This window comes from Gopherus evgoodei, chromosome 3 (genome assembly GCF_007399415.2).
Source record: "Gopherus evgoodei ecotype Sinaloan lineage chromosome 3, rGopEvg1_v1.p, whole genome shotgun sequence".
NCBI lineage: Eukaryota > Metazoa > Chordata > Testudines > Testudinidae > Gopherus > Gopherus evgoodei.
The window spans coordinates 114,365,232-114,390,561 of NC_044324.1; the positions used below are offsets into that span (position 1 = coordinate 114,365,232).

General features: G+C 42.2%; 1 protein-coding gene across 2 annotated transcripts in view; it reads left to right on the forward strand.

Annotated features, from left to right (window-relative positions):
- PDE7B (phosphodiesterase 7B) overlaps nucleotides 1–25,330 on the forward strand; it is a 277,364-nt gene that overhangs the window by 205,870 nt on the left and 46,164 nt on the right. For both annotated transcript variants that reach the window (XM_030556378.1, XM_030556377.1), the window contains one exon: nucleotides 15,563–15,646. In XM_030556378.1, coding sequence (XP_030412238.1) covers nucleotides 15,563–15,646 — 84 coding nt within the window. The remainder of the gene's footprint in view (nucleotides 1–15,562; nucleotides 15,647–25,330) is intronic.

Here is a 25,330-nt window from a genome sequence, read left to right on the forward strand (position 1 = left end):
CAAAATTTCCCTTTCATTCAACTCAAAATGAAACATTTTGTCTTCATTTTGAGTAGTTTTTTAGTGTTTTTTCATTGTTTAAAAATATATTTGAAGGAAGTTCCAAAACAAAAAGTCATTTTGAACCAAAAAATTAAAACATTACATTTCGAAAATATCAGAACAAAACACTTTGTATTTTTTCTTTATAGTTCTTCCCCTACCCTTCCAGCCAAAAGAATTCAGCAAAACAAAGAAAAATTCACAAAAATTCATCAAATTTGCATTTTTCTCTGGAAAAACGTTTCAGCTGAAAATTTCGCCTAGCGCTAATTGTGATACCACAGTGATTTACAGTAGAGCAGCTGAGCTTATGAAATTGATGAGAGTTGTGGGTATTGAGCACACTGGGGAAAAAATACGGCTACTTTTGTTTAGGTGCCTAAGGATTATGAGACCTAACTTTAGGCCCCCAGTTTGAATTTTTGGCTATTATTTATGTAGTTCCCTAGGCATGCTTGGCACTTAACAGACATGTAAATATGAGCATGTCCTGCCCAGAGGAGTTTGCAATCTGAAGGCCAGGCTGCCCCTGGTTCTCGTGCAAGGTCATGGGGTTGATGAAGCAGGACAAGGAGCCTTTGCCCTCCCCCAGCTCATCCCTTTGTGTACCTCGTGCCAGGGCTAAGGACAATCACAGTCCCTGTTGTCAGGGGATCACAGAGGTTATTCCCTTCATGTACACGAGGGGCTGAATATTAACCCACAGAGGAGGGAACAGAAGAGCAGCTTGCTCACTTCCCTTGGGATGCTATGGCCCCACACTTTCTACCTATTCATAACTGTGTTGAGATGGGGCAAACAAGATCTAAATTAGACATACCATGATACGGGATGATAGTAAAGAAAGTGTGGCTAGAAGGACATGGGTTACAACTGGGAGAGATCATGACCTGTGCTTAACACTTCGTGCACATCTTGTTCATTCCTTTGCTTTTAAATATCAATTTTGAGCAGTTTCTGGAATATGAGGCTGAGAAAGAAATTGATATTCAGGAGAACAAGCCAATTAGAGACCACCTGGTAGGTGCTTAAGCACTTGATGGGCTCACTGTTGCCAACACATCTGCTTGGGAAGTCTGTCCAGAAGGCAGCTGTTCCTGCTGCTTCTTGGCATATGAGTGTTCCGAATGCCATCTCAGCCAACAGGAAATGCAGGACAAAGTTCTAGGAAACTGGGACTCTTTGCCAACTGCAAGTACCTCATTATATTTGTTTATCAACATTATTCTAATTAGTGAAATGTGTAACTAATTATTTCCCTTTGAGTCAGCTCATGTTCATCTCTCAAGTATGAGCAAATAATAAAAAGAGAAGCTAAACTATAATTTTGCTGTACTTTGAGACAGCAAATATTTCCAGAGTATCAGTCATGAGTATATCTATTAACTTATCTAGCAATGGCTATTGTGGCACAGGCAGTAGGGCTGGACTAACTCTTTGGATAAAACTAGACGCAAGAAGAACTTTCACTCATGCCGCCAAAAGAACCTTTTTCTGATACTCTAAGCATGTTTGGATATAGGAATTGCCCGACCTGGGTCAAGACAAGGCATCGATCTAGTCTAGTGTCCTCTGTGCAACAGTGGCCAGTACTAGCTGCTTCAGAACTCTACACAAGGCCTTTACGGAATAGCCTGACCACAAAGAATGTTTCTTCCTTACCTTCATTAGTGAAAGCGTGGTTAATGTTAGAGCTGGTCAGAATACTTGGAACATAACATTTTTGGGGGGTCAAAAAAGGGTCTTGTTAAAATAATATGAAAAATGGCTGACTTGTTCTAAATATTATTCACAAAGAATTGAGACATTTCTCATCAAAATGTTTATTGAAAATGTCACTGAAATGGTTATAGAGATTTTTCATTTACCAAAAATCCAGTTTTCAGTAACTTTCAATGTATTTTTAATATTTTTGACCAGCTCTAGCTACTATAGATATCTATCAAAGTGTGTAGATTTACCTTATATATAAAGGAGGTAAGTCGACATGAATTGATTTTGTCTGTGAGAAGCAGAAGGACCAAAACTCTATGAAAGAGGTAGAAATGGCTTAGCCAAAACCAGGAAATATGGAAGTGTCACAAAAGAACATCATTTCATCATCAAGTAGAGCTACAAATAACTGTGGGAAGCCTATCCAAATTTGTACTTCCTTAGCAAGAATATCAGCATTAGGGACTGAGATTGTTACAACAGGAGGTGGAGCATTTGCCAGGTTCTACCCAGTTAGCTCTCCTCCTTTTGAATCCCTTGCCTGTGGATTCTACATGTTACTTGAGAAAAGTGGTAAAGAAGAAAAGCACTTTTCAAGCTGTTGAGCCTTCAAATGCTGCTTCCACCTCCTGCTTTTTTTCATTCATGAAGCACCATAAAAGAATGTGCTTCAGGTCCCTAGTGCCAGAATCTCTGCTCTGGAGGCCAATCTTTTGTGTGTGTGTCCTATACAGTGCCAAGAAAAAGAGCAGTGGGAGTTGAAGAAACATGATTATATTTTTCTGGAGATTTTATCATTTTTAATTAAAACGCAATCCCCAGTACCTTAAACAATGGACATTTATATGTCCATAATGAACAACCAAGTTTTCTTTTAAGTGGACATAGAGATAGCTAAATACATATTGCTAAATATAACACCACATATAGTAGATGGTAATTTGGCAGGGGGGAGGGGGCAGGGGTAATTTGGCAGGGAGGAGACATTATCAAAATGCTTCTTTTTTATTTTTTTTCCAAAATGAAATGTCATCAACATTGACATGTTCCAACAGAAAGTTTCAGTTTTGACAAAATGGCATTTTCCAATGGAATACTAGTCTCTCTGACAATTTTCAACCAGTTCTAGAATGATGCATCCTTAAAAACATTTAGGGTTAAGGTTACCCACTTAATAACGGATGAGTTTGGAAAATATTCTCTGGGTTCATTGTTCGGTAATTACTGAGTTGTGACAGTTTTTTTTTGTATATTCCATAAAGAAATTGAAACAGTTTCAGTCAAGAAAGGGGAAAGTTCCCAAACCATGTCCCTAAGAGACAACTTCCAAATAGAAAAGAGAATTTATTACACCAAATGATGAGCAAACAAGGTCTGGATAAAATAAGAAACCTCTCAGTCTCGAACCTGTCAAGTGTCACTCATCTGGAATGAGTCACACATTTGCCTCGGTTCTCATTTATATTAGCTGAAGTGGCACTCATAAGCAGAGCTGCAGGCAATAAGCTTTCCAGTTCAGCTCCTCCAAGCTATTACAAACAACTCATAGGGGCTTCTGAGCAAGCAGCCAATATTTCCTCCTCTTCCCCTTCACGTTCCCCATCAGAGGAGTGAGGCTCCAACAGGTGCCTTCCAACAGGTGTAGTGGAGCAAACAACGTAACTGGTTTTAAGATGGCACTTGCTAAGTTTGTGAACAGGATTATATGAGAGGGTTGCCTATGACAGCAGGGGATTGGACTTGTTGACCCAAAAGGTTCTTTCCAGTCCTCTGTTCCCAGTGCTGGTTCCTTTCACACACTGTGACTCCTAGCACAGCGCAGTGGGGAGGAATCTGTGGTCAGCACTACTTCTTCCTGGTCCTGAACAACACTGTAGTCCACTCCCAGGAAGTGTCATTCCCAGGAGGCAGCCATGGTATGTGTGAGAAATGACCAGATGGGTTACAAAGAAATTCAGAGAAAGGACTAAAGGAATAGAAGTGGGGAGGGAGAGACTGAGATTGAACCAAGAGCCAGTGGAATTGGGGAGAGAAAAGGCAAAGAGTGAGACAATAGGGAAGATGGGGGGAAAGAAAGGGAAAGGGAGAAAAGGAAACACTGTTGAGACAAACAGGGAAAGGATGCTCTTGTGGCTAATGTACAAGACTGGGAGTCGGGTCTTCTGAGTTCCATTCCCATCTCTGTTCCTGACACACCGTGCAACCTTGGAAAAGTCCCATCACTCACCTGTGCTTCTGTTCCCTATCCATAAATTGGGGTGAATACCGACCCACCTTGTGGGCATGTGAAAGCATTTGGAGAGCTTTGGCTAGAAGCCTTAGCATTATTAGATAAGGGGGAGAAAAGCTGAGCCAGAAAAAGCTTCACACATTCACAGCCACAGAAATGTCACTCAAGGAGCTATTTAGAATTTGGCAACTCTGCAACCTTGGTAAAAACTCAAGCACCCAAACCAAGAAGGTCTTTTCTCATCTTTTACTCAGTCCTTCCTCAGACAAAACTCCCATTGTGTAAAAGATGTTAAAAAGACCTGAGGATCTGGCACAAACTAAACAGTATTGATGCAGGGAGGAGTGTTCACAAATTATTGACTACTATGTTTATTGCTTGTAATTTTGTGCACCTCTGTACCTTTTAGTTCCCTGGAGGGGGAAGAACTGGAAATCCCACACACAGAGCTCAGGGAAAAGTGGGAAATTATCTCCATAAATGCTCCTACATCTCCAAAAGCAAATTTTGGTTTGGTGCTGTGTTCAAACTCTGCAAATATCAGAGCACTTAAGCTTTACTGGCATGAAAAGCAAATATTATTAGTATTTGTATTAGGTTAGTGATAGAAGAGCCAACCAAGATTATGGCCCTATAGTGCTAGGTGCTGTACAAACAGAAAGTGCCTGTACCAAGGAGTTTACAGTCTCAATAGACAAGACAGATAAAGAATGGAAGTGTGGTTACCATTTTTTACAGATGGAGAACTGAGTTACTGAGATTGTTACCTGCCACAGATAGCCAGGAATTGAACTCAGATGTCTTGAGTCCCATCCAGTGCCTTCACTCCAAGACCTTCCTTCCTGTTAGAAATGAAAAAAATCCTGAATGATCAAACAGTACTCAAAAGCATATTTCAATGTGTATATTCAACTGTAAAATTCTCAGCTCAGTGTTGTAATAGCTGGTTGAAATGAACTGTCTAATCAGAAAACAGAACCCGTGCCCACACTTATATTATCCACAGAACAAATCACATATACTTAAAGCAAACTGTTCAAGAAGGATCTGCAGGCCAAGAATTATTCATTGAAGAAATCTGTTAATAGTTTCAGATAACTGAATATTGCAAACAGGTGGTAAGTTAGGAAGCGCAAATTTGGTTGAAAAATTATCTTAGGAATTATTCTCTGACCTCTTCTGTAAAGGAAGTCTATATTCTGAGACTTTCCAATCCTGACTGGCAGATTCCAGGGTCCCAGTTCTTTTCTCAGTTACAGTAGTAATTATGTTGAATTCAACGTTGTTACACCAGGGTAAATCCCATGTGAGAATAGAATCAGGTCCAAGAGTTTTGAGTGGTTTACATAAAGGTTCAGATGCTCAGATTCTAAATTGAACTGAAGCTCTACAGATTGACCCATTAGTAGAATGAGTGACAATTGCCAGTTAAGACATTATAGTTCTGATCATTTTGAGTCCTAATATAAATAGGAGAGATGGTTTTAACCACTAGAACAATTTACCAATGTTCATGGTAGATTCTCCATCACTGACTATTTTTAAATCAAGATTGGATGTTTCTCTAAAAGAAATGCTCTAGGAATCATTTTAGGGAAGTTCCATTCTCTGTGTTATACAGGAGGTCAGACTAGAATTCAGCATTTCTCAAACTGGAGGGCCCATCTCAAAAGGGGGTAACAAAACTATTGTAAAAAGGACATCATGAGAGTGGCAGCTGCTTGCTGGTGCCCAGCTCTGAAGATAGCACCAACACCAGCAGCAGCACAGAAGTAAAGGTGACATAGTATGAGAACAGTCATCACTTTTTGAGGGGGGCCATCACAGCCTGAAATATTTTTAAAGGCGGTCCCAGCAAAAAAAAGTATGAGAACCCCTGGACTAGATTATCACAGTGGTCCCATATGACCTTGGACTCTATGAATCTTTTAGGCGCTTGTAAGAGAAGCAGTGAAGCCAAAGGCTATCGTCGGGTTAAAATCGATTGCTCGGGGATCGATATATCACGTCTCATCTAGACGCGATATATCGGTCCCCGAGCGCGCTTATATCGATTCCAGAACTCCATCAACCCCAACGGAGTTGCGGAATCGACAAGGAGAGCCGCAAACATCGATCCCGCGCGGTGAGGATGGGTGAGTAATCCGATCTTAGATATTCGACTTCAGCTACGTTATTCACGTAGCTGAAGTTGCGTATCTAAGATCGATTTCCCCCCGTAGTGTGGACCAGCCCTGAGAATAAGGTCAGAATCCAGAACTCCTAAATTCTACTCCCTGGTTCTGCCACTGATACACCATGTGGTCTTGGACAAACCACATACTTCCCCATATGCAAAATGGGGGTTCCACAGGCGTGGTATAGCTCTCCCTTGTTGGATATTCATCAAGCTGCTGTATTTGGACCCACATGCTCAATCAATGTGCTTTTAAGCTCCTCTGGGTCTGAGTGGGTTCCAGACAATGTCTCTTTCTTTGGATTCAGGCATACTTCCTGAGCATAGACTGTCATCTGGTGCAACTCCTAGGGAGTGAGACCCTGCAGCACAGCTGCCCTAAACCCCACAAAGTTCCTAAGTAGGTTAAGCACATCCTCCTAGAGCTCCAAAACTATGGGTACTCTGGTTTATAGTTTAACCTTTCAGAGATCCATGATAGCTGAAACAAGTAAGACGCAGACCTTGAAGAGGGATTGCTAACCCATCACTCTTTAGACAGCACAAGAGATATACAGCTCCATGCAAAATATGTAATGTCTATATGTAATTCCCTCTCTCAGTTTCACCACCACTCTTGAGTATTCTTTTGGACTTTGGTCAGTGTCCTGTCAGGATTCCAGGTCCCCTCTTCAGGACCTCACTCCTCCAGCTCATGTGTCTCTTCCAGCTCATGGAGTCTCTTCTCACTCCTGCCCCAAACTTCCTTATTTTTTTTTAAACTCTCCTTATCTCTGTGTTTTTTAAAAGCCACCACAAATGACTTGGGTTTTTGTGCCATTGTCTACACCTCTGCAGAGAACTGAGTTTACCTACGGTGCAGCCAGGGTGAAAGTAACATAAGGGACTGGAAGTACGCTGGAAGAGCTGTGGCCTCAACCAGAAGAGGTGGAGCTCTGGCTGCAGTAGTGGCAGCTGGGAACCCTGGGCCCTTTAAATCACTCCCAGAGCTACTAGCTGCAGAGGCGACTGGGACCCCCAGGGCTCAGGGGCGATTTAAAGGGCCCGGGGCTCCAGTTGCCGCTGCCGCAGAGGAGCCCCAGACGATTTAAATTGCCGACAGAGCCCCGGAGGCTCCCGGCTGCCGCCGCTACCCCAAGGCTCCAGTAGCGGTGCTTGGGCGGTGATTTAAAGGGTGTGGGGCTCCCCACAGTGGCTGGAGCCCCAGGCCCTTTAAATTGCCGCCTGCGCCCCTCTGCTGGAGCCCCCAGAATAACGGAGTTCCAGCGGTGATTTAAAGGGCCCGGGGCTCTGCTGCAGTAGCAGCAGCTGGGAGCCCCAGGCCCTTTAAATCACCGCCGGAGCCCTGCCGCCGTTACTCAATGTCTCCGGCAATGGGGCTCGGGTGGCGATTTAAAGGGCCCAGGGCTCCCTGCAGCAGCCGGAACCCCAAGCCCTTTAAATCGCAGGCCTGGAGAAGCCTTTCCAGTCTGACATGGCATGCCCGCTCCTGCCAGTACGCCGTACCACACTGTCCCAGCTTACCTTCACCTCTGGTTGCAGCCACTCCATTGTTCTGTGGTTCTCAAACTTCTTCGCACCAGGATCCGCTTCTGACAACAAAAATTACTACATGTCCCAGGCAGGAGCCCGAGCCTCACAGCCCAGATCGAGGGGAAGGGAAACAAAGGCCTGCTGCCCCAGGCTTAAGCCTTTGGACTTCAGCGTCAGTCCCAGGTAGTGAGGCTCAACCTTCGGCTTCAGACCCGGGCCCCAGAGAGTGTAACATTTGTCCTGGTGACCTAATTAAAATGGGGTAGTGAGCCACTTTGAGGTCACAACCCCCAGTTTGAGAATCACTGTGGGGTAAGGCTTATTCAGTTGCTTGATGATCCTTAATGATGACCCCATTCAGAAGCAGACACTTAGGCACCAGTCTCTCACTCCTTAACACAAGTATGATGCAATAATACAGGAGAGCCCACAATAAGGATATAAACATATAGAGAGTTCATAATATCAAACAGAATTAAAAAATTGTACATAGACAGGTCGGCCAAATCATCACAAGGACAATTATATTTAACCACCTAAACTGAATGGCTTGGGAACTGTTTGTGCGTCACTTTGAAAAATGTACAGTGCTATGTAAGTGCTATGCGTTTTTATTAACTATGCACATTATTTGTTTCATCAGTGGGCTTTATAAAGGTAAGTGAGTAGATGTCAAGAAGCAGCATTTAACTAATTAATAATGGGCTTCTCCTAATGGTGCAATTTAGAATTTTTTTGCTATGGCAGGAAGACATTATCTGCAAAGTTACCATGGTAACGCAACCCACTACAGGTTGCTAAGAGCACAGTGTAGCTATTCTTATTATTATTACAGCTTTTGACATTTAGACTTTTTCTAGGCCTGAACATTTTTGCTAGATTTAAATTCATGTGTGAGAACGTTTCTAAGTTTTGCATCCTCCCATTAGGCTTCACTGGATTACAACAACAGTGACGCTAGTGATACCACATTACTCTGGTGACAGAATGCCTATCTTCTAAGGCTAAATAACTTCTACATTTTTAGGAACACAAGAATTACCATACTGAGCCAGGTTACCTAGTCTAGCATCCTGCCTCCAACAGTGGTCAGGGTTGGTACTTTGAGGCAGGCGTAAAATGCACAGAATGCATGTGATTGCATAGTACTCCCCCCGGTAGGAAGTTCCTAGCTCTTGTTATTGCAATGAAAACCTTCAGAACATGAACAGAATGTAAACCACTGCAAAGGTGTGTGAAGTCTGTAGAGTTCTAGAGCCCCTTTTACTATTCATAACTTTGCTGCATGGCAGCAGAATGATAAGGCTCAGGCCAGTCACACTGTTACTTACAGAGTTCTGAACAACAGCAGTGAAACATGAAAGATCATGTCAATTTCACAGTGCTGCTACTTGGGCAGACTCTGAGCCACAGCAGAGGTGCTAAAACTGGAATTATAAAATATCAAGGACCACCCAGAAGAGAGGCAGATGTGAAGGCGCGGGTGCGCACACACACCACACACGCACCGTCTCCACTCGTACGATATGTAAGATTCTCTGCAGGGAGGGGGGAAGAGACAGACAAGCTCCCTGCAGCAGTTGGAGAAAGGTGAAGTTTCATATTTCCCAGCCAGAGAATGATATCAAAGGTGGAGATTCTAAGCTGGGTGTAGGGGAAGTAGCCTACTACAGCTCCCAACACTATCCCTCTTCTTAGCGGCTAAGGAAGCTGAGAGCACTGAAGTTCTCACCAGAGCATTGCCTCTGGACCTCATTGTCATTCCTCTTCCTCCCAATTGTTCATATTCATCTCTAGCTAGTGGCCTACTTAGCTCTCCAGCTAGCAAGTCCCTGGTAAATTTTTCAAGCCCTGGTTGTGCGATAACTGAAGCAGGTTATTTGGTGGAGTCGCATCTGCTACTTCCTTTAGAGACAAAAGAGTCTCAAGGATGATTTCTTGTCTGCTGTTTGCTAACGATGGTAATAATATTTTTATACAAGCCCGTGTTGTCCTTGGAACTATTTTCCCAAGGCTCTTCTACTGCTTTTGTTCAATATTTTTCTGTTAGACTCCTGTGATGCCAATGATTGAGGTTTCCAGCTCTTTCATTGTACCCACAAACTACTGACTGAAACGTGTTGATGGCTCTTGCCAACAGTCGCCTAAGTCAGAACCCTCCATGTCCCCATATGAAAAGGGGGCTTGGACAAGTCTTCCAGCTCAGTGGTCATTCACTCCTTTCCTCTCTCCATGCTTTTGTATTTTATAGCCATGCATACATGAATTTATATTCTCTCAGAGAAAGTGCTCATCATTTACCATACAACAGTATCTAGACTACCTTAGATTTCCAGCTTAAAGTATAGAGCAAAATGGGTGTTTAAACAGCACGGTGTGGTAAATGTTGACTTTTTAACTGAGTTGTGTGAGAATAATAGAAACATATACTGTATGAACATACGTTATGTACATGCTCTGTGTGTGCATATAGTGACCATCCTCAGGGACAGCAACAGTAAAATGTTTATTACAAAAGAAAATAGTTGCCAGTACTGTGATACACTCTAGCCTCAAGTAGCTGAATAAGCTGGTGAACAATTTCTAGCCCATTATTACAGTTTGGGACAGCTGTGGAAATTTTCCGGGTAAAGCATTGGTATATGGAGATGTGACTAGGTTTGGGTTATTGGAGTTCAGATAACTGAGTTTGTGTTGAGAAACGGAGCTAGTTGAACATTTTTCTTCAAACTTTGTTTTTTTATGAAAAGGGGCTTTTTCTTAACACTGAATTTTCCCCATGAAGGTTCAGGTTTTTTCTTTGAAAGTCCAAATAGCCAAAAACTGAATATTTTTTGTTAAAAAGACAAAGACTGAAAATTGATTATTGTTACTGCTAATGTCCCTGAAAACATTCTTTTTTTTTTTTAACTACCTCTTAGAGACAGCATGATCCAGTGGATGGCCCACTGAAATGGGATCTGGTTTCCTAGCTCTGACACTGATTTACTGCGCAGTATTCTGCAAGTGACTATTTCTGTTGCCTCCACTCCCCTGCTATAAAGTGGGAGTAGTAATTGTAGCCCTTCCCCTGAGGTGTGGTTCAAACATCCTCTCTGGTACTTGGAGTGGCTTCTCTCCTCTTCTCGCAGGGGTTGGATTCTGAGTTCCTTCTTGTGGTGCCAAGGCGATGCCTCCCTGGGGTGAGATACAAGGGATGCTGTCCTTTGGGAAAATGAATAATGCTACCACTGCAAGGAAGGAGTATAAAACCCAGTATGCAAGAAACAATAAATTCGTCAATACAAACCATAGGTGCCAACTCTCTGGGTGCTTCGGGGCTCAAGCAACCAAAGAAAAAAAATAGGGGGTGCTCAGCACCCACCAGCCACAGCTGTTTGGCAGCTGGCAGAAGGCGCTCAGGGGAGGGCGGAGAACAGTGTGCAGCAGGAGGCGGGGCCTTGGGCGAGTGGACAGATTAGGGGTGGGAAGAGGCAGAGTGAGGGTGGAGCCTTGGAGGAAGGAGTGGAGTAGGGGTGGAGCACCCATGGGGAAAAATAAAAATCCGCGCCTGTGATACAAACCCCAGCAAAGACGTAACGCCCCCAGAAATAACAGTATAACAAAGGTGAACTTTGTAGAGAGCAGTAAAATAGGATCTGGGGAAGGAAAGAGTTAGTGTTAACTAATATGTACTCAATAATAATTCAGCCAATTTCCCACCTCCCACCACTCACAACTCTGCCCAATCTCCAGCTCTCTCCCAGGCAGCTGATCCACTAGAGATGAACCTGGAGACAAATGTTGTAGTGCTGTGACCATTGGCTGCCTTAAACAAAAAGGGTCCCTTTACAGTGTCTTTGCTCCTTGGTGTGGCAAGGTCTTCTCTGGCTTCTTGGTCTGGAGCTCTGTGGAGGCCTTGGCTGGCTTCCGGTAGCCAGCGCCAGGTCAGATCTCTGCCACTCTGAATGCTGGTCTCTGCAGGGCTGGAACTGCCTGACCCAGGCACGACATCCCATAGCAGTTCAAAGACTCCCTTTGTGGGGTAGTTTCTTATGCACAGATTCCCTGATTGAGCTATTCGGCTTTTCTCTGCTCCCCAAAGTCACAACTCTGATCTGACACTGAAACGAGTCTCTGGCTCTGAGTCAGGCTGTCCTCTTCCACTGAGAGATTGAGCAACCTGACTTGTTCTTGGCCAAGCAAGCTGCTTGTCTGGATCACCCCATCCAGAAGCCTGTTGGGCTCACCAGGAGTTTCTTGTCCCTTTTGTCCGCAGCCCTGATTCCAAGCATGCTGGGAAATGGTGTCAGAGGGTTCACGTAGCCATTACTGTTGTCTGATGTGTGGAAGTCCTCCTGTGCATAAGGACATCAGTGAATAAGAACAGCTGTTCAGAACCAAAACAAGGGTGCAGTCTGCCTGTGGGAGAGATGGCAGAGATGTGTAGGTGAGACTGAGGCAGCCATCCAGCTTGACCCATTTTTATGCACTGAACTCTTTATGCACATATGTGTTTCAGTACATTGCAGTAGGACCCCATAGAGGCTGTCCAGCATAGAAGTCTACTCAGCCCTAAGTTTTAAGCCTGCCCCAGACCTGAACCCCAGAAGATCAAGTCATTTTCCAGCCTGACCTCTTCCAGTCCTTCCTGCAGAACCTGAGTCAGCGCCTCTGCCACTGTGTGTGCGCTGCAGAGAGAATGGCACTGTGACTCCTTAACGCACTCACTCAATGCAGTGGGCTGGCAGAAGGGGAGCATGCAGATGCCGCTGGGCCAATCTCCTGGGCAAGAGGTCATGAGAGCCCACCCCTCCCATGCCTGACATGGTCTAGTTGTTTTCTGTCCCAACCCAAACCTGACACTTGTAGTTGGGTTACGGGGTTCTAGTCCAGAGTTCCAGGAGCTGGCAAACTCCATGTAGGGTTATATGATACTTACCTTCCTTTGTACAGCACTTTGAGATCTGTGGATGAAAAGTGCTACTTGACAGCTAAGTAGCAGTAGTGGCACACACTGTACAGTGCAGAAAATGTCATTACATTATGATAACACTCACAACATCAACAAACCTTCTTTCTCTACCCCAAGAACCAAAAACATTTGCTATATGTCAAAAGGTAGACGAGCCCGAGCTTCCTCAGAGTCCACTGGGTACTTCATTATTGTCGATCTGTTTTTCATGGAAGTTGCCAAGATGCTACAGTAATGGGCTGCAGTACAAAACCTGAAGTTTTAGTAAAATAATATTTTAAAGAGTGGAGGTCCCCAGATGACCATTGTAGAAATGCTGCATCGGTTGCACACTTTAGCATTCTGTGAATTGTTGTCATCTGTGAAGTAGCACATGAAGCCGTGTATTAAATAGACTAAATAATACAGTGGCACATCCCAGCTGCTGTTCATAGAATCATAGACTATTAGGGTTGGAAGGGACCTCAGGAGGTCATCTAGTCCAACCCCCTGCTCCAAGCAGGACCAATCCCCAGATTTTTACTCCAGTTCCCTTAATGGCCCCCTCAGGGATTGAACTCACAACCCTGGGTTTAGTAGGCCAATGCTCAAACCCCTGAGCTATCCCTCCCCCCACATGGAGAAGGCTTCTCATTCTGTGATAGTTACAGTCTGTTTTCCGGCCTTGCTAACATGAGTTGCCTATGTGGGGAAATTCAGTCCCGCGGCATTTCAGACAGCGGCTTTTGGAAAAGGAATGTTTCTCCTGCTTATTTACTGCATTCGCAGCAGCAGCAGCTCAGTAACGGCTGCTTAATTCTTCTCTTGTCCCTTCTCCCCACTTTGAAAGGACCTTGACACCATGATTGCAGCCAGATTCTGGTTCTTGTCATGCAGCTGATGTTTCAGCAGCAGCTGTAAGTTGTCAGCACTGCCAGCATCTCCACCCTTACTGGCAGTATTGTAATAAGCCACACACTCCTGTTACCTAGCACAGGCTGGGTTTTTATTTTTATTATTATTATTATTATTATTATTATTATTATTATTATTATTATTAAAAAAAGACAAAGTCAGATGCCAAGCGGGCAGACGATTCATTAAGGAAATGTCTCCCCTGGAGAGCCCAATGCTGCCTCCAGACTTGGATCTGACAAAGATGCGGCTTTGTACGTGTTTGCAACGTTGAACATTCCAGTATGCTATCTTATGTCTTCAGACTGAAAAAATAAAAGAGAAACAACCCTTTTTATTTCCCCTCATCTTGTTTGTTTCACTTTGAAACACAATGAAGATGGAACAGTGATCTGACTCTCAGCTGTCAAAATTTCCTGTCCTGTTTTCACAGAATCCTTCCTTTCACTAGCAAAAGTTGATCTGAAATGAAACGCAACTAATTGTATTAATTGAAGAAGAACTGCTTAGCTTTATTTTAAGCCTGAAGACAAATAGCTGGAAGCTTACACAAGAGAGCTAGCAAGTGCATTTTGCAGCACCACTGTGGAAATCAAGTCTACGAGCATCCTGCATAGAGAACTGTAGGGCATAGGCAGCAATATGAAATTTGTTCACACAGACCAATCCATTCCCCTCCAACTGCTATATGCTCAAAATCTCCAGCCGGTAGGCACATCAGTACACACACTTGATCACTAACTCAGCAGGTGCTGTTAGATGAACAGGTGCAGTGAATTGGTAATAGTCCTGACAAAGATTTAAAAACAACCCACCAACACCACAACCTGGCAGTTTGCAATAAACAATGCTTACCCCCAGGGAATTAAACATTTTGGCTGGGAAGTATGTCTGCTGCCTACACCTGGCTAATTGGTAGACTTCTTGCCATTCCTCAGCGCTTCCACTGAATGCACTTATACTTAATTAACAGATATCGAAAAGACCATACGTGTTTTCACAATCAGATTTTTTTTTAAATGTTATGTGTTGGTACAGTTACATTAGGAGCAGGTAGCCCACTTCTTTTTAGAGTTACCTGACAGCCCTCAGTAGTCTTCACAGAAAAATAAAAACTCAGAGGGAGACTGCTCTGAATTTAGCTATGTCCTCAACACAACTGCCTATTCTGGGACAGATGTGGCCACTCCTACCCAACCTGAACGGTACTTTACTTTTCAAGTAGTCTAATTAATTTCAGTGGTGCATCTTGAGGAAATAATAAGGTACTTGTCAATGTGAGTAAAGCAATCTTGCCTAGTCTCACTATCTTATTCCAAAACTGGTGGTATTTAGTTTTCTTCTTAAAGCCTCAGTTCCTGGAGTCATGATATTTTTTTGAGAATCACAGCTTACTTTATTAATGAACATTTCTTTCTTTCATTGTTGCAGAGAAAAGCTTGAAAACATCAACTGAGTGCACCCTAAAGGCTCAAAAACACAAAGGGAAAGGAAAATAATCATTTTTTTTAATATCATGATTTTTAAACTAGTTTCATTATATCTGGGGGCTGATTATTTTTGAACATAGGGGGTTGGTAATACTGGTAAAGGTGGCAGCATCTGTCTCCTTGTGTCTGTGTGGTTTAGACTGTAACGTCTTTAAGGCAGGACACACTCTGCTGTGCGTCATGTACAACACTGAGCACCCTGTCAGCAGTGAAATAACATTTTTAAGCCTAATGGTATAGCTGGGATAAGAAACTAGATTTCTGCAATGCTCCTGAAATGATGTGAGTCTATTCACTGGATGAGCAGCTGTTCAATAGAATGGCTACATCTTTTCTCCGATATTCCGATCATATCAGAAGATTGAGCTATACTGCAGTACCTTGTTCTACGGGGAAGCCATGTGAAATGGTATTTGAAGAGTGGCTTTCCGGGCAGAAGATTGTGATACTATCAGTTTGATTGGTTAATATTACATAAGAAGAAAGGGTGGACACTCCTTCTAACATCTGTGGGGGGTTGTGTTTTGCAGGAGATGCACGGGTGAGAGGTCAGACAGGGGTTCTCTCTGAGCGCCGTGGTTCCTACCCGTTCATAGACTTCCGTCTTCTCAACAGTAAGTGCAACCCTTCCCCCAACTAAATTCCCACTGGGAATGGATTTGTAAAGGAAATTTAAAAACTAAAATGGTTATTAAAAGTCTATGACCCAAGGATCATTGTGCCATATTCAATGATCTGCTTTCCTCTTTCACTCAGTGGAGAATGTGCCATAACACTGTTGTTCCCACCCAGTGTTTAAGCATGAAATGTTTTGAGTAAATGACCACTGTCCATACTGCTTACAGTTGGTCAGATAAATACGTACTTCAGTAGTGGTGTGATAGCTGCCATCATGGCCAACCCCAGGGATTGAACTGGGGACTTCCGCAGTTAAAAGCACCTAAGGATCCAGACTCACCATCTTAAAGCTTTAACCACCTCTTATCATCTGTGGTTTGGGCACAGAGGGGGAAACATAACATACACTGAGTAGTGGATTACAGTGACATTAATTTTGCCAACTGTCAGAGCCCAATGCAAAACCCAATGGAGCCTTCCCCTTGACTTGGATTTTGCATCAGGCCTATAGTGAGCATCTATCAAAAAACAGCTATAACCTCATTTTTATTAAAGTTATTAATCTAGCATTGTTGTGAATAATGAAGGACACAGCTAAAAAAAAGTCCCAGTTCTTTTTCACCTGACCTCTCTCCATTTATCCAAACTATGAGAGGGTTTTTCTGTCTTCTCTCCTTTAGAGAGATTCCTGGGAAATGCCCAGTTATTGCACTCCAGTTACCCAGTGTGCAAAGATTATTAAAAATAAAAATTTCACTCACAATTCTTTGGTCTTTGTGTTCAAACAGAATACAGCACAACTCTGACATTCAGACTCAAGTAGGGCTTGGCATAAATCTCATGTATAGCACAGGTCATTTGAATTTTACCTTTGAAACAACACTTACTAACAGCCTTCATCAGAATAGACTGGATCTAGAACAGTTGCTTAGTGACTAAAGTTTTAATCCTCTAGTGATTAAATTTTTCATTAAAAAGCACTTATCGAAACTAAACTTTAAACCCTGTTTGCTTAACTGCTTTTCAGAACTCCTAGGATCCGGGGAATGGGAGGGCTGAAAATAGGTGGGCCTGGAGCAAGTGCAGGAAGAGAAGAAGGGAACTAGAAAGAGGGGAAAACTCAGAGCTCTGATGTGCTGACACTTATGGAAGCTGGCAATGCTGCTACAGTCTGGTAAAGATTTTAGTTTTGGAATCATCATTATCTGTTTTCTGCTTCCTCCACTGTTGGCCCAGACCAACTGCTGCCAAGTCTTGTACACTAGAGGTAGTGCTGAAGTCAGAAGTCCATCAGAATGTTGGGTATGATGCTGAGGTAGGGGGACATAGGTGATGAGACAAATCCAGAAAGTTGCCCAGGCCAACTAGAGGATATCAGACCTGCTGAGACCCTTGCAATATCATTAAAGATATGGGCTCTGTAGCGGAAGAGAACTTGAATCAGGCCTGGGGAGTTGAAAAATATTGGGAAATAACAGACAGTTAGAAATCCAACTGTAGGAATGAGTTAGAAACTTAGCTGTACTCACAAGGTGAGGAAGAGCAAAGAATAGAGGTAGAAAAGGGCACGAGGGAGGGAGAGGTACTTACATTTTTTTGAAAAGTATGTTCAAGGGTCCAAAATTTACTTCTCAAAATTCTAAGCTGAAACTTGTTTAATCAGACCCAGTTCACCTCTCCTTGGTTATAAATCGATTTACAAGAACACCAGCTTTCATTCATGCAGTGGCAGAAGAGAATAACTGTTCACATTCAGCTCTGCCGGAAGTATTTAATTTTTGATTTCCGTTTTATTTATTTAGTAGTCCCATGAAACTCTCCTGCCCCCCTCTCCCCCCAAAAATAAACCTTTTCAAATTGTATTTTTGAACTTTTCTGTTTAAGGTAGGTTTTCTGGGGGGAAATGGGAGGTTTCCTTCCACTGAATCCTGCTGATTCATTCTTCCAGTTCAGGAACGTCTGGCATGCACAAATGGAGGGGGTCACCACAGACAGCAGTACTGTTGTGATGGCTCAAGGAGTAAGGAACTCAGCTTGACCTTTCTAGCACCTGTGGCTATCCTGTAATTTAAAAGAGGTGTCTTTCTGTATGCTGCATCTTCCCATTCAAAGGAGCTGCACTGCTAGTTTATACACCCACCTCATTTGTGTTTCATTTCAGATGCTGAATGTTACAGAGTAAATCACTGTGTCCTCTCTCAGGGGGACTTTAGACTTGTTCTTTCTTTGTTGTTTCTCTTTCATCTGAAATTAGTTATTTAGGGTATGTCTACACTACAAAGGTGTGGTCTTAACTCAGATTAGCTAACCGCATTAGCTGGCGTGGGTTATAATAACAGTGAAGACATGGCAACTCGGTTTTTAACTCAGGTTTGCAGCTTGAGTTCATCGCCATGCTCCCCTATGGACCCTAACTTGAGCTGCTATAGGCCTGAATTGCCATGTCGGCACTGCTTTTTAACCTGAGTTAGCTAATGCAGGTTAGTTAACCTGAGTTAAGCACACACCTTTTTTTTTTCTGGTAGTATAGACAGGACTGGTGCTACCATTAAGGTGAACTATGCAGTTGCCTAGGGCGCCAAGATTTGCCCAAAAAGTGGTGCCCCCAAATTTTTTTTACAGCATTCCTCCCCAAGCGCGCGGTTGCTACTCCACTTCTCCCGCCTCCCAGGCTGTTTGGTGCCACAAGCCTGGGAGTGGAGGAGAATTAGAGCGGGGGTGGTGTGCTTGGAGAGGAGGCGGAGCAGAGGTGATCTGGGGTGGGGAGGTGCCGCATGGCTCCCCGGGGGGGCACCTCAGGGCAGGGGGGGGAGCTGCCACAGGGGGGCAGGGGCGCCTCAGGGTGGGGAGGGGCGGAGAGCTGACGCAAGGCGGGGGGAGCGCGCAAGGTGGAAGTTTCGCCTAGGGCGCGAAACATCCTTGCACCAGCTCTGAGTGTAGATATATTTTAGACTGAAAAAAAAATCTGTTTGACCTCTGTGAATGGGGAAAAGTAGCAGTCTTGAAAATATGGAGGGAACCAAAATTGGATTTTTGTGTTTTCATTGTTATATTCTAAGGGACTGATGAGAATTTGTTAATGTTTAAATCCAAAATAAGGTGAAATCTCAACACTAGACCACTAAGGTTGCAAATGAAGAGTGCACTGGGCCTGTCTCACTCACTGTGCACATGTCTGTGCCTGGGATGTACACAAGCTTTTATTTTGGCCTCATCCATACTCACTAAATGGGGCCTGTCTATTTAACATATACTGTAAGTACAGTGGGAACATTGGTTAAAAGAACTTCCTCTTAGAAGGGAACAAGCAGCGTAAACAGAATAATCTTACGATACAACTGTATAAAGTGTCAGGACTAATACTACTAAAATTATTTGGCACCATGAAATGTTTGCTTATGTAGGTATAACTAAGTGAGAGATTAAGGCAGAACAGACTTTTCTAGAAATATATTCAATATCCACATTATCACAATCATTTCTCCATGATCTAACTGCTACAAATTCAGATAAACAGAACTTAAACTCAAGCTACACAGCTCCATCTAGCAACTCCAAATAATAATCCACACACACCCCATCTCACAAAAGAAAAGAGAGAAAAATAAAAGTTTATTATTAAAGAAAGACATTCTTAAAACAAATATTTCAGGACACCGCTATTTAACATAAGACAATATTACTCAAATATAGCCTTTATGTTTATAGATTAGTCACTTGGGTGGATTTTCTTTCCAACATGGCCAGCCTGGGTTAGCATCAAGGTTGCCTGTGTCTTTTGGCTTCTTTGGATTCTGGCACCAAATTTAATGTATGGTTAAAGGGTGTAGTAAAGTCCTTCTGGAGAAGGAAATTGCAACAATTCTGAAAACGGATCTTATAGGGTAGGACTCAAAACCAACTGGATTACAATTAGCTTCCTGCTGTTTGAGGGTGTAGTAAAGTCCTTCTGGAGAAGGAAATTGCAACAATTCTGAAAACGGATCTTATAGGGTAGGACTCAAAACCAACTGGATTACAATTAGCTTCCTGCTGTTTGAGCTAAAGTCTGTGATGATGTCTAAACATTCCTCCAGAGAGAAGTTTGTTTGAGGGTGTAGTAAAGTCCTTCTGGAGAAGGAAATTGCAACAATTCTGAAAACGGATCTTATAGGGTAGGACTCAAAACCAACTGAATTACAATTAGCTTCCTGCTGTTTGAGCTAAAGTCTATGATGATGTCTAAACATTCCTCCAGAGAGAAGTTTGGTGTGTGTAACTTGGCTTTGACAGGGCCAGGTTGCCAAGCCCCATCAGGATTGTCCATGCACATTTTCTCTCTTTCGCCCAGCTGGTGGAGAAGTAAGGCTTTAGTGTTCCTGTGACCGGAGTCCCAGGGGAGCCAACTGAGGTCACTCAACTAGGGTGAACTGCAAAGAATGGGGCAGACACTCCCCCACACTGGTGAATATTCCAATACTTAGATTTACTAAGCCAGTACAAAACAGCCTCTATAATACCTCACCGGTTACCTAGAAGCCAACAACATAGTTCCTTTAAAATAACCCAGTCTCAGGCTTCCACCCAGACACCCAAGTCAAATATGAGGAGGATCACTGAAAATCTTATTCATCATATAAAAAAGTTCTACCAATCCCAAAGAATCGGACACATTACCTCCTAGGTTAATGAATATTCCAGATCCTACCCAAATACTCACTTACAGCCAGTTCTTATTAACTAAACTAAAATGTATTAAAAAAGAAAAGATAGAGAGCATTGGTTAAAGGATCAGTATACATACGGACATGAGTACAGTCTTGAGATTCAGATTCATAGCAGAGATGGTGAGCTTTGTAGTTGCAAAGAGTTCTTTCAGAAATAGTTCATAGGTTATAGTCCAATGTTTATATTTCAGGGTGGTTCAGTCAGAACTGGGATCTCAGTCCTTATGGACTAAGCTTCCTCTGCATGAAACCTCAGGCAGATCTGAGATTAAAGAAAAAGGATCAGGACCCAAGGGTCCTTTATACAGTTTTCTAGCAGCCAGTTGACCATACAGTCCTGGGTGAATAATAAGCTTTTGATGTAATCTTCTATTTACTAAACCTCACCAGTAATTAACTACATGGATTAACATAAGATAAATTATCCATTAAGCAGTTTATCAAAGACTTTAAAGAGATATATAGACAATGACATTATTGCACCCAAGATTCATGTAAATGTTAATATTCCCTTTTGATCTCTGAATCAACAGCTATGGTGACAGATAGGAACTGTCTGTTTACATGGCCAACATTTAACCAGCTCTAATTAAACACATGCAATTAGTATCACCATTAATTCTTTTTGCATTTCAAAGTTCTAGCCAATCGAGCATCCAACGGCCTTAATTATAATTTGCATACTTTCTAACATGTCTTTAAAGGTTGGCTTTGGGTTAGTTAGCCTGCAAGCTGTTTAACCCTTTCTGGCCACGCATTACACTTTGTATAAGATATGTGGCAAATATATAACAATGGTAGCAATAATGATTTGCATGATTATATTTTAATTAGACAATGTCACAGTTCCTCTTGTAATTCTGCCCTCACAAATGTATATAGCCTTATGTTTTCTTGAACTGTAGCTGGGCTGGTGACCTTTAGCTTTAAAAGTTGATTTGGGGAGGACAAATTTTAACCTAAATGATGACCCAGTAGTTGATCAGATGATCCCATGCCATCATCTAGTGTACTCCTGTGCTCTAGCATAGCTATATATAGCTATATATGTTCTTGTCTTAAACTACTGGATCCCAACAACTTGGAAGGGCTTATGACACCACCTGAATCTATGTGCATTAGCGTAGGCAACAAAGATTTTCGACCCAAGATTTTCATGAGCCATTGAGTAGCAACTTTATCTCATATCATCACTGTTGGGGGTGAGGAGGGTCTGGTGGCTTTGCTGTCCCCACATTCATTTCAGGGTTGCTCTGAGGCAACGCAGGCCATTCACTTTCCCATCCTGCAGTAGTGATACAGGAAGGCTGCTTGCTCCTGCTGGCTAACTGAACTGAGGGATGCTCCAGAATACCTTGCATGAGTAGCTTGGATAACCTGAATATTATTCTGGGGGCCTGTGATTAAATCCAGAGATTTTGGTTTGCTAAAGTCATGTAAACTGAAGGCAGTGAGTTCTGCACAGCTCCGTTTAAAGGAAGTTCATAAGAGAACTGGGGAAGGAGTTTCCCCTTGAACTAAATTATGATCAAACCATACCCTAAAATGGGAATGGTGAGTGTGAGAGAGAATGTCAGGGTTGTTTTCTTGTTTCATGCTAGATGAGTAAATGACCTAAAAAAGGCAGGAGTTGAAAGTAAAAGTTTAGAAATGCAACTTTCCCAAAAACTCCATGGAAGTAAAAGAATAGACTGGAGCAGTGTTGAAATACTGTGGAACAGCAAAATCAAATGTGTAAATGGGCTAGAGTTAGGTCCCAACCAAAATCCCACAGATTTTTAAGAAAGTTTCTCTCTGAACTTTGCAAATCAGGCCCATATCTGAAACTAACTCAGGCTAATTTCACAAAGGCAGTTAGGGGCCATTTTGCTTTTTACAAGCTACTGTATTACCTCCAAGCAGCCACAGAGGAGTAGATAATCTGAATATTGTGTCTTGTAAGCATTCGGAGCTTTACGCACTTCCCCAGTGAAAATTAACGTAATCTGATTTTCCTTTTAGAGGAGCCTAGTTTGGGTTTCAGAAATAAAGGACTTTAGTAGTAAGGCAGCAGTTACTTAATTTTCTGATTAATTAAATTGCTCAGTAAGTCACTGAACCAGATCCTTCCAGTGACTCTCATGTGGTGATTAAAATAGATTTTCATTATCCCATGATGTGTTGTGTCGGTGACTGATGGTACATTTCTTGATGGCAAGAGGAAATTCCTTGCATCACTGCTATAGCCAGATTAGAAAGAAAGCATCTGCAAGATCTAAATAGCACTTGTTTGGAGGTGCTTCAGATATGAGAAAAAAGAACAGGAGTACATGTGGCACCTTAAAGACTAACAAATTTATTTGAGCATAGACTTTCATGGGCTATAGCCCACTTCATCGGACGCATGCAGTGGAAAATACGGTAGGAAGAGATATATATACACACATGTTCTCTGTGTATATGTATATCTTCCTACTGTATTTTCCACTGCATGAAAGCTTATGCTCAAATAAATTTGTTAGTCTCTAAGGTGCCATAAGTACTCCTGTTCTTTTTGCGGCTACAGACTAACATGGCTGCTACTCTGAAACCTGTCAGATATGAAAGCGCCTGCTTTGCGCCGTGCATTCACCAACCTGAGATCTTGACATTAATGTGCAAACAAAGGAAGTTTAATTTAACTTACCTTAATCAGTGAACAGAACTAACTTGGATCACCTACTATCTTCAAAAGATACTCAGGGCTTTTGGGTTCTTTCTCCTGCTCAGATGCTGATGTGCTGCATGACATTAGGCATCTAATAACCTTTCTGTAGCTCAGTTTGCCCATATGTAAAATGATGCCTTAGAGGCTATTTGATGAGGTTTACTTTACCACCTTGCAGTCAATATTTAAGGCTTAATGAATATTTCCAAAGTACTTTTAGATTCTCAGATGAAAGGTGATCTAGAAATGCAAAGTATCAGGCTTGGTAAAATAAGATATGGACTGCTATGGACAAAGTCTGGATCTGGATCTGACACACCCAGTGTTTGGGGATGTTTGGATCTGTGATTTTAGTTTGTCCCACAGTAAAAAGAATTTGCAAAATTCAGATACAGCCCCAGGTTTGGGCTTTGAACAATTCCAAGGCTTTTGGTTGGGCCCATCTCCAGATAAAATAAAATCCAACCACAACCTTCACCCAAACCTCTACGTGATCTGAACCCAAAATTTTTGAGGTTTAAAAAAGTTTGGTTAACTTTTTATTTTATTGCCTTTGGCTGGGACAAGAAACGGAAGTGCTGAAATACCATAAGAGAGGCCGGGGTCATGGTATTTATGTCCCAGATGAAACTAGGAAGTGCTAAAAGCTTTGTGAGGACGTTTCAAGGACTTATTGGACTACCCAGATTAAAGAGGTTCAGATAAGCACCCAAATCTCTTGAATGCTTATTAAAACTAAAGGGCCAAACTTTAGAGGTTTACCGCATCACTACAAAATACTTGCCTTATGCCCCAGCACAGAGATACCTCCTGGAAAGGAAAGGACACTTAGCTTCCTAAATTGGTCTGGCCCCTCTCTGCTGTGGATGGCAAGAATAACCCCAAAACCTAAAATTCACCTATGGACTTGCTATGAGCCTCCTATTCATGAAAGGGAAATTAGAATTCTGTAATATTATCTCAGCACGGACAGTTCTGTTTTCTACTAAAGCTCCGCTCTAAGCACAGAGCTCCCTCTCTGTCTCACTGCATCTCTGTGTGTTTCTCTCTCCACTCTCTTTAAAGGAACAGACAAGTTTTAAAAACAATCCTATTAAAAAACTGTTCTTCCCTACATTATTAATGACAAGGTGGATTGAAAAGTAAATTCTTCTTACTGTCATTTATACTGTTTGTTTAGTTTTTGCATTTCCTTAAGCTTAGAAAATGAAAGCCAGAAAATGTTTATATATTTTCATGCACTAGTAAAAAGCTACAATTTGTTTTATGAACATTGCAGGGGAATGTTTAAAACTAAACACGGACTGTTTTCGCTGCAATTTTAAAATAATTCCATGCAAATATTTATACCACTATATAGGGTTGTGATTTTTTTTTTAACATAAATCCTGGGCTTAAGTCACCGGATAGTATCCTTTTAATACAGGAGTTTCCAAATGATTAATTGTTTGTTTTGTCACCTGACCTTCTGTTACTTGATAAAGAAGGGAAAGGGTGTTTTGATGATAACATTGAGGACATTTTCTGAATTACTTAAAGAACAGAGAGAAGGGATCATTAAGATGAGAAATGAAAGCTGTATTTGCTGTTATTACAGAGTATGTGGATTCTTCCTCAAAGGGGGAAGGGGAAAGCCATTTCCTGTCACACAAGTTGTAATCAGCTGTAGACCATATTAACTTGCAGCTTTAAAATAAAGATCCCGAGTATTCTACCCTACAGACAAGACTGAAGCAGTGAAGCGATGACCTCATATGAAAAAAAATACAACACTTGTTGAACACCCTCTCCAAATAACATATAGGCAACTGAATCAAAGACCTCACACCTACTGTTTGCCTGAAGATGGTTTTAATAACTAGCCAAGTCAAGTTCCCCACGACGGCTGAGAAATATCAAGAGAAACAAACCTAGTTTAGCCTTAAATTTGGCTTTAATCTACTCCCTCTTCTCCTTGGATTTCTGTGACTTCATAAATTTCTTTGCTTCAACATGTATTTGCAACACACTTTTCTGCAGGATTTGAGATTCTTTTCAAACCTCCATAGCTATTTTTCAGTTCTGTGGTCCCATTTCAGATATACCAGAGAAAATATATTTTGAGGTGGGAAAGTCCAGTATAGCTCGTGTTTTTCAGTAGTGTCAAGGATTGTATGGGCACTTTGAGTTAAAAGTTGAGCTGTTTCAAGGCACATGAGGTTTTATCTGGGAGGAGACACCACTTGGCACAATAAGGGGACAGCATTTCAAAACTTGTCACAAAAACATTGGCACAGGAGCAATTAAAT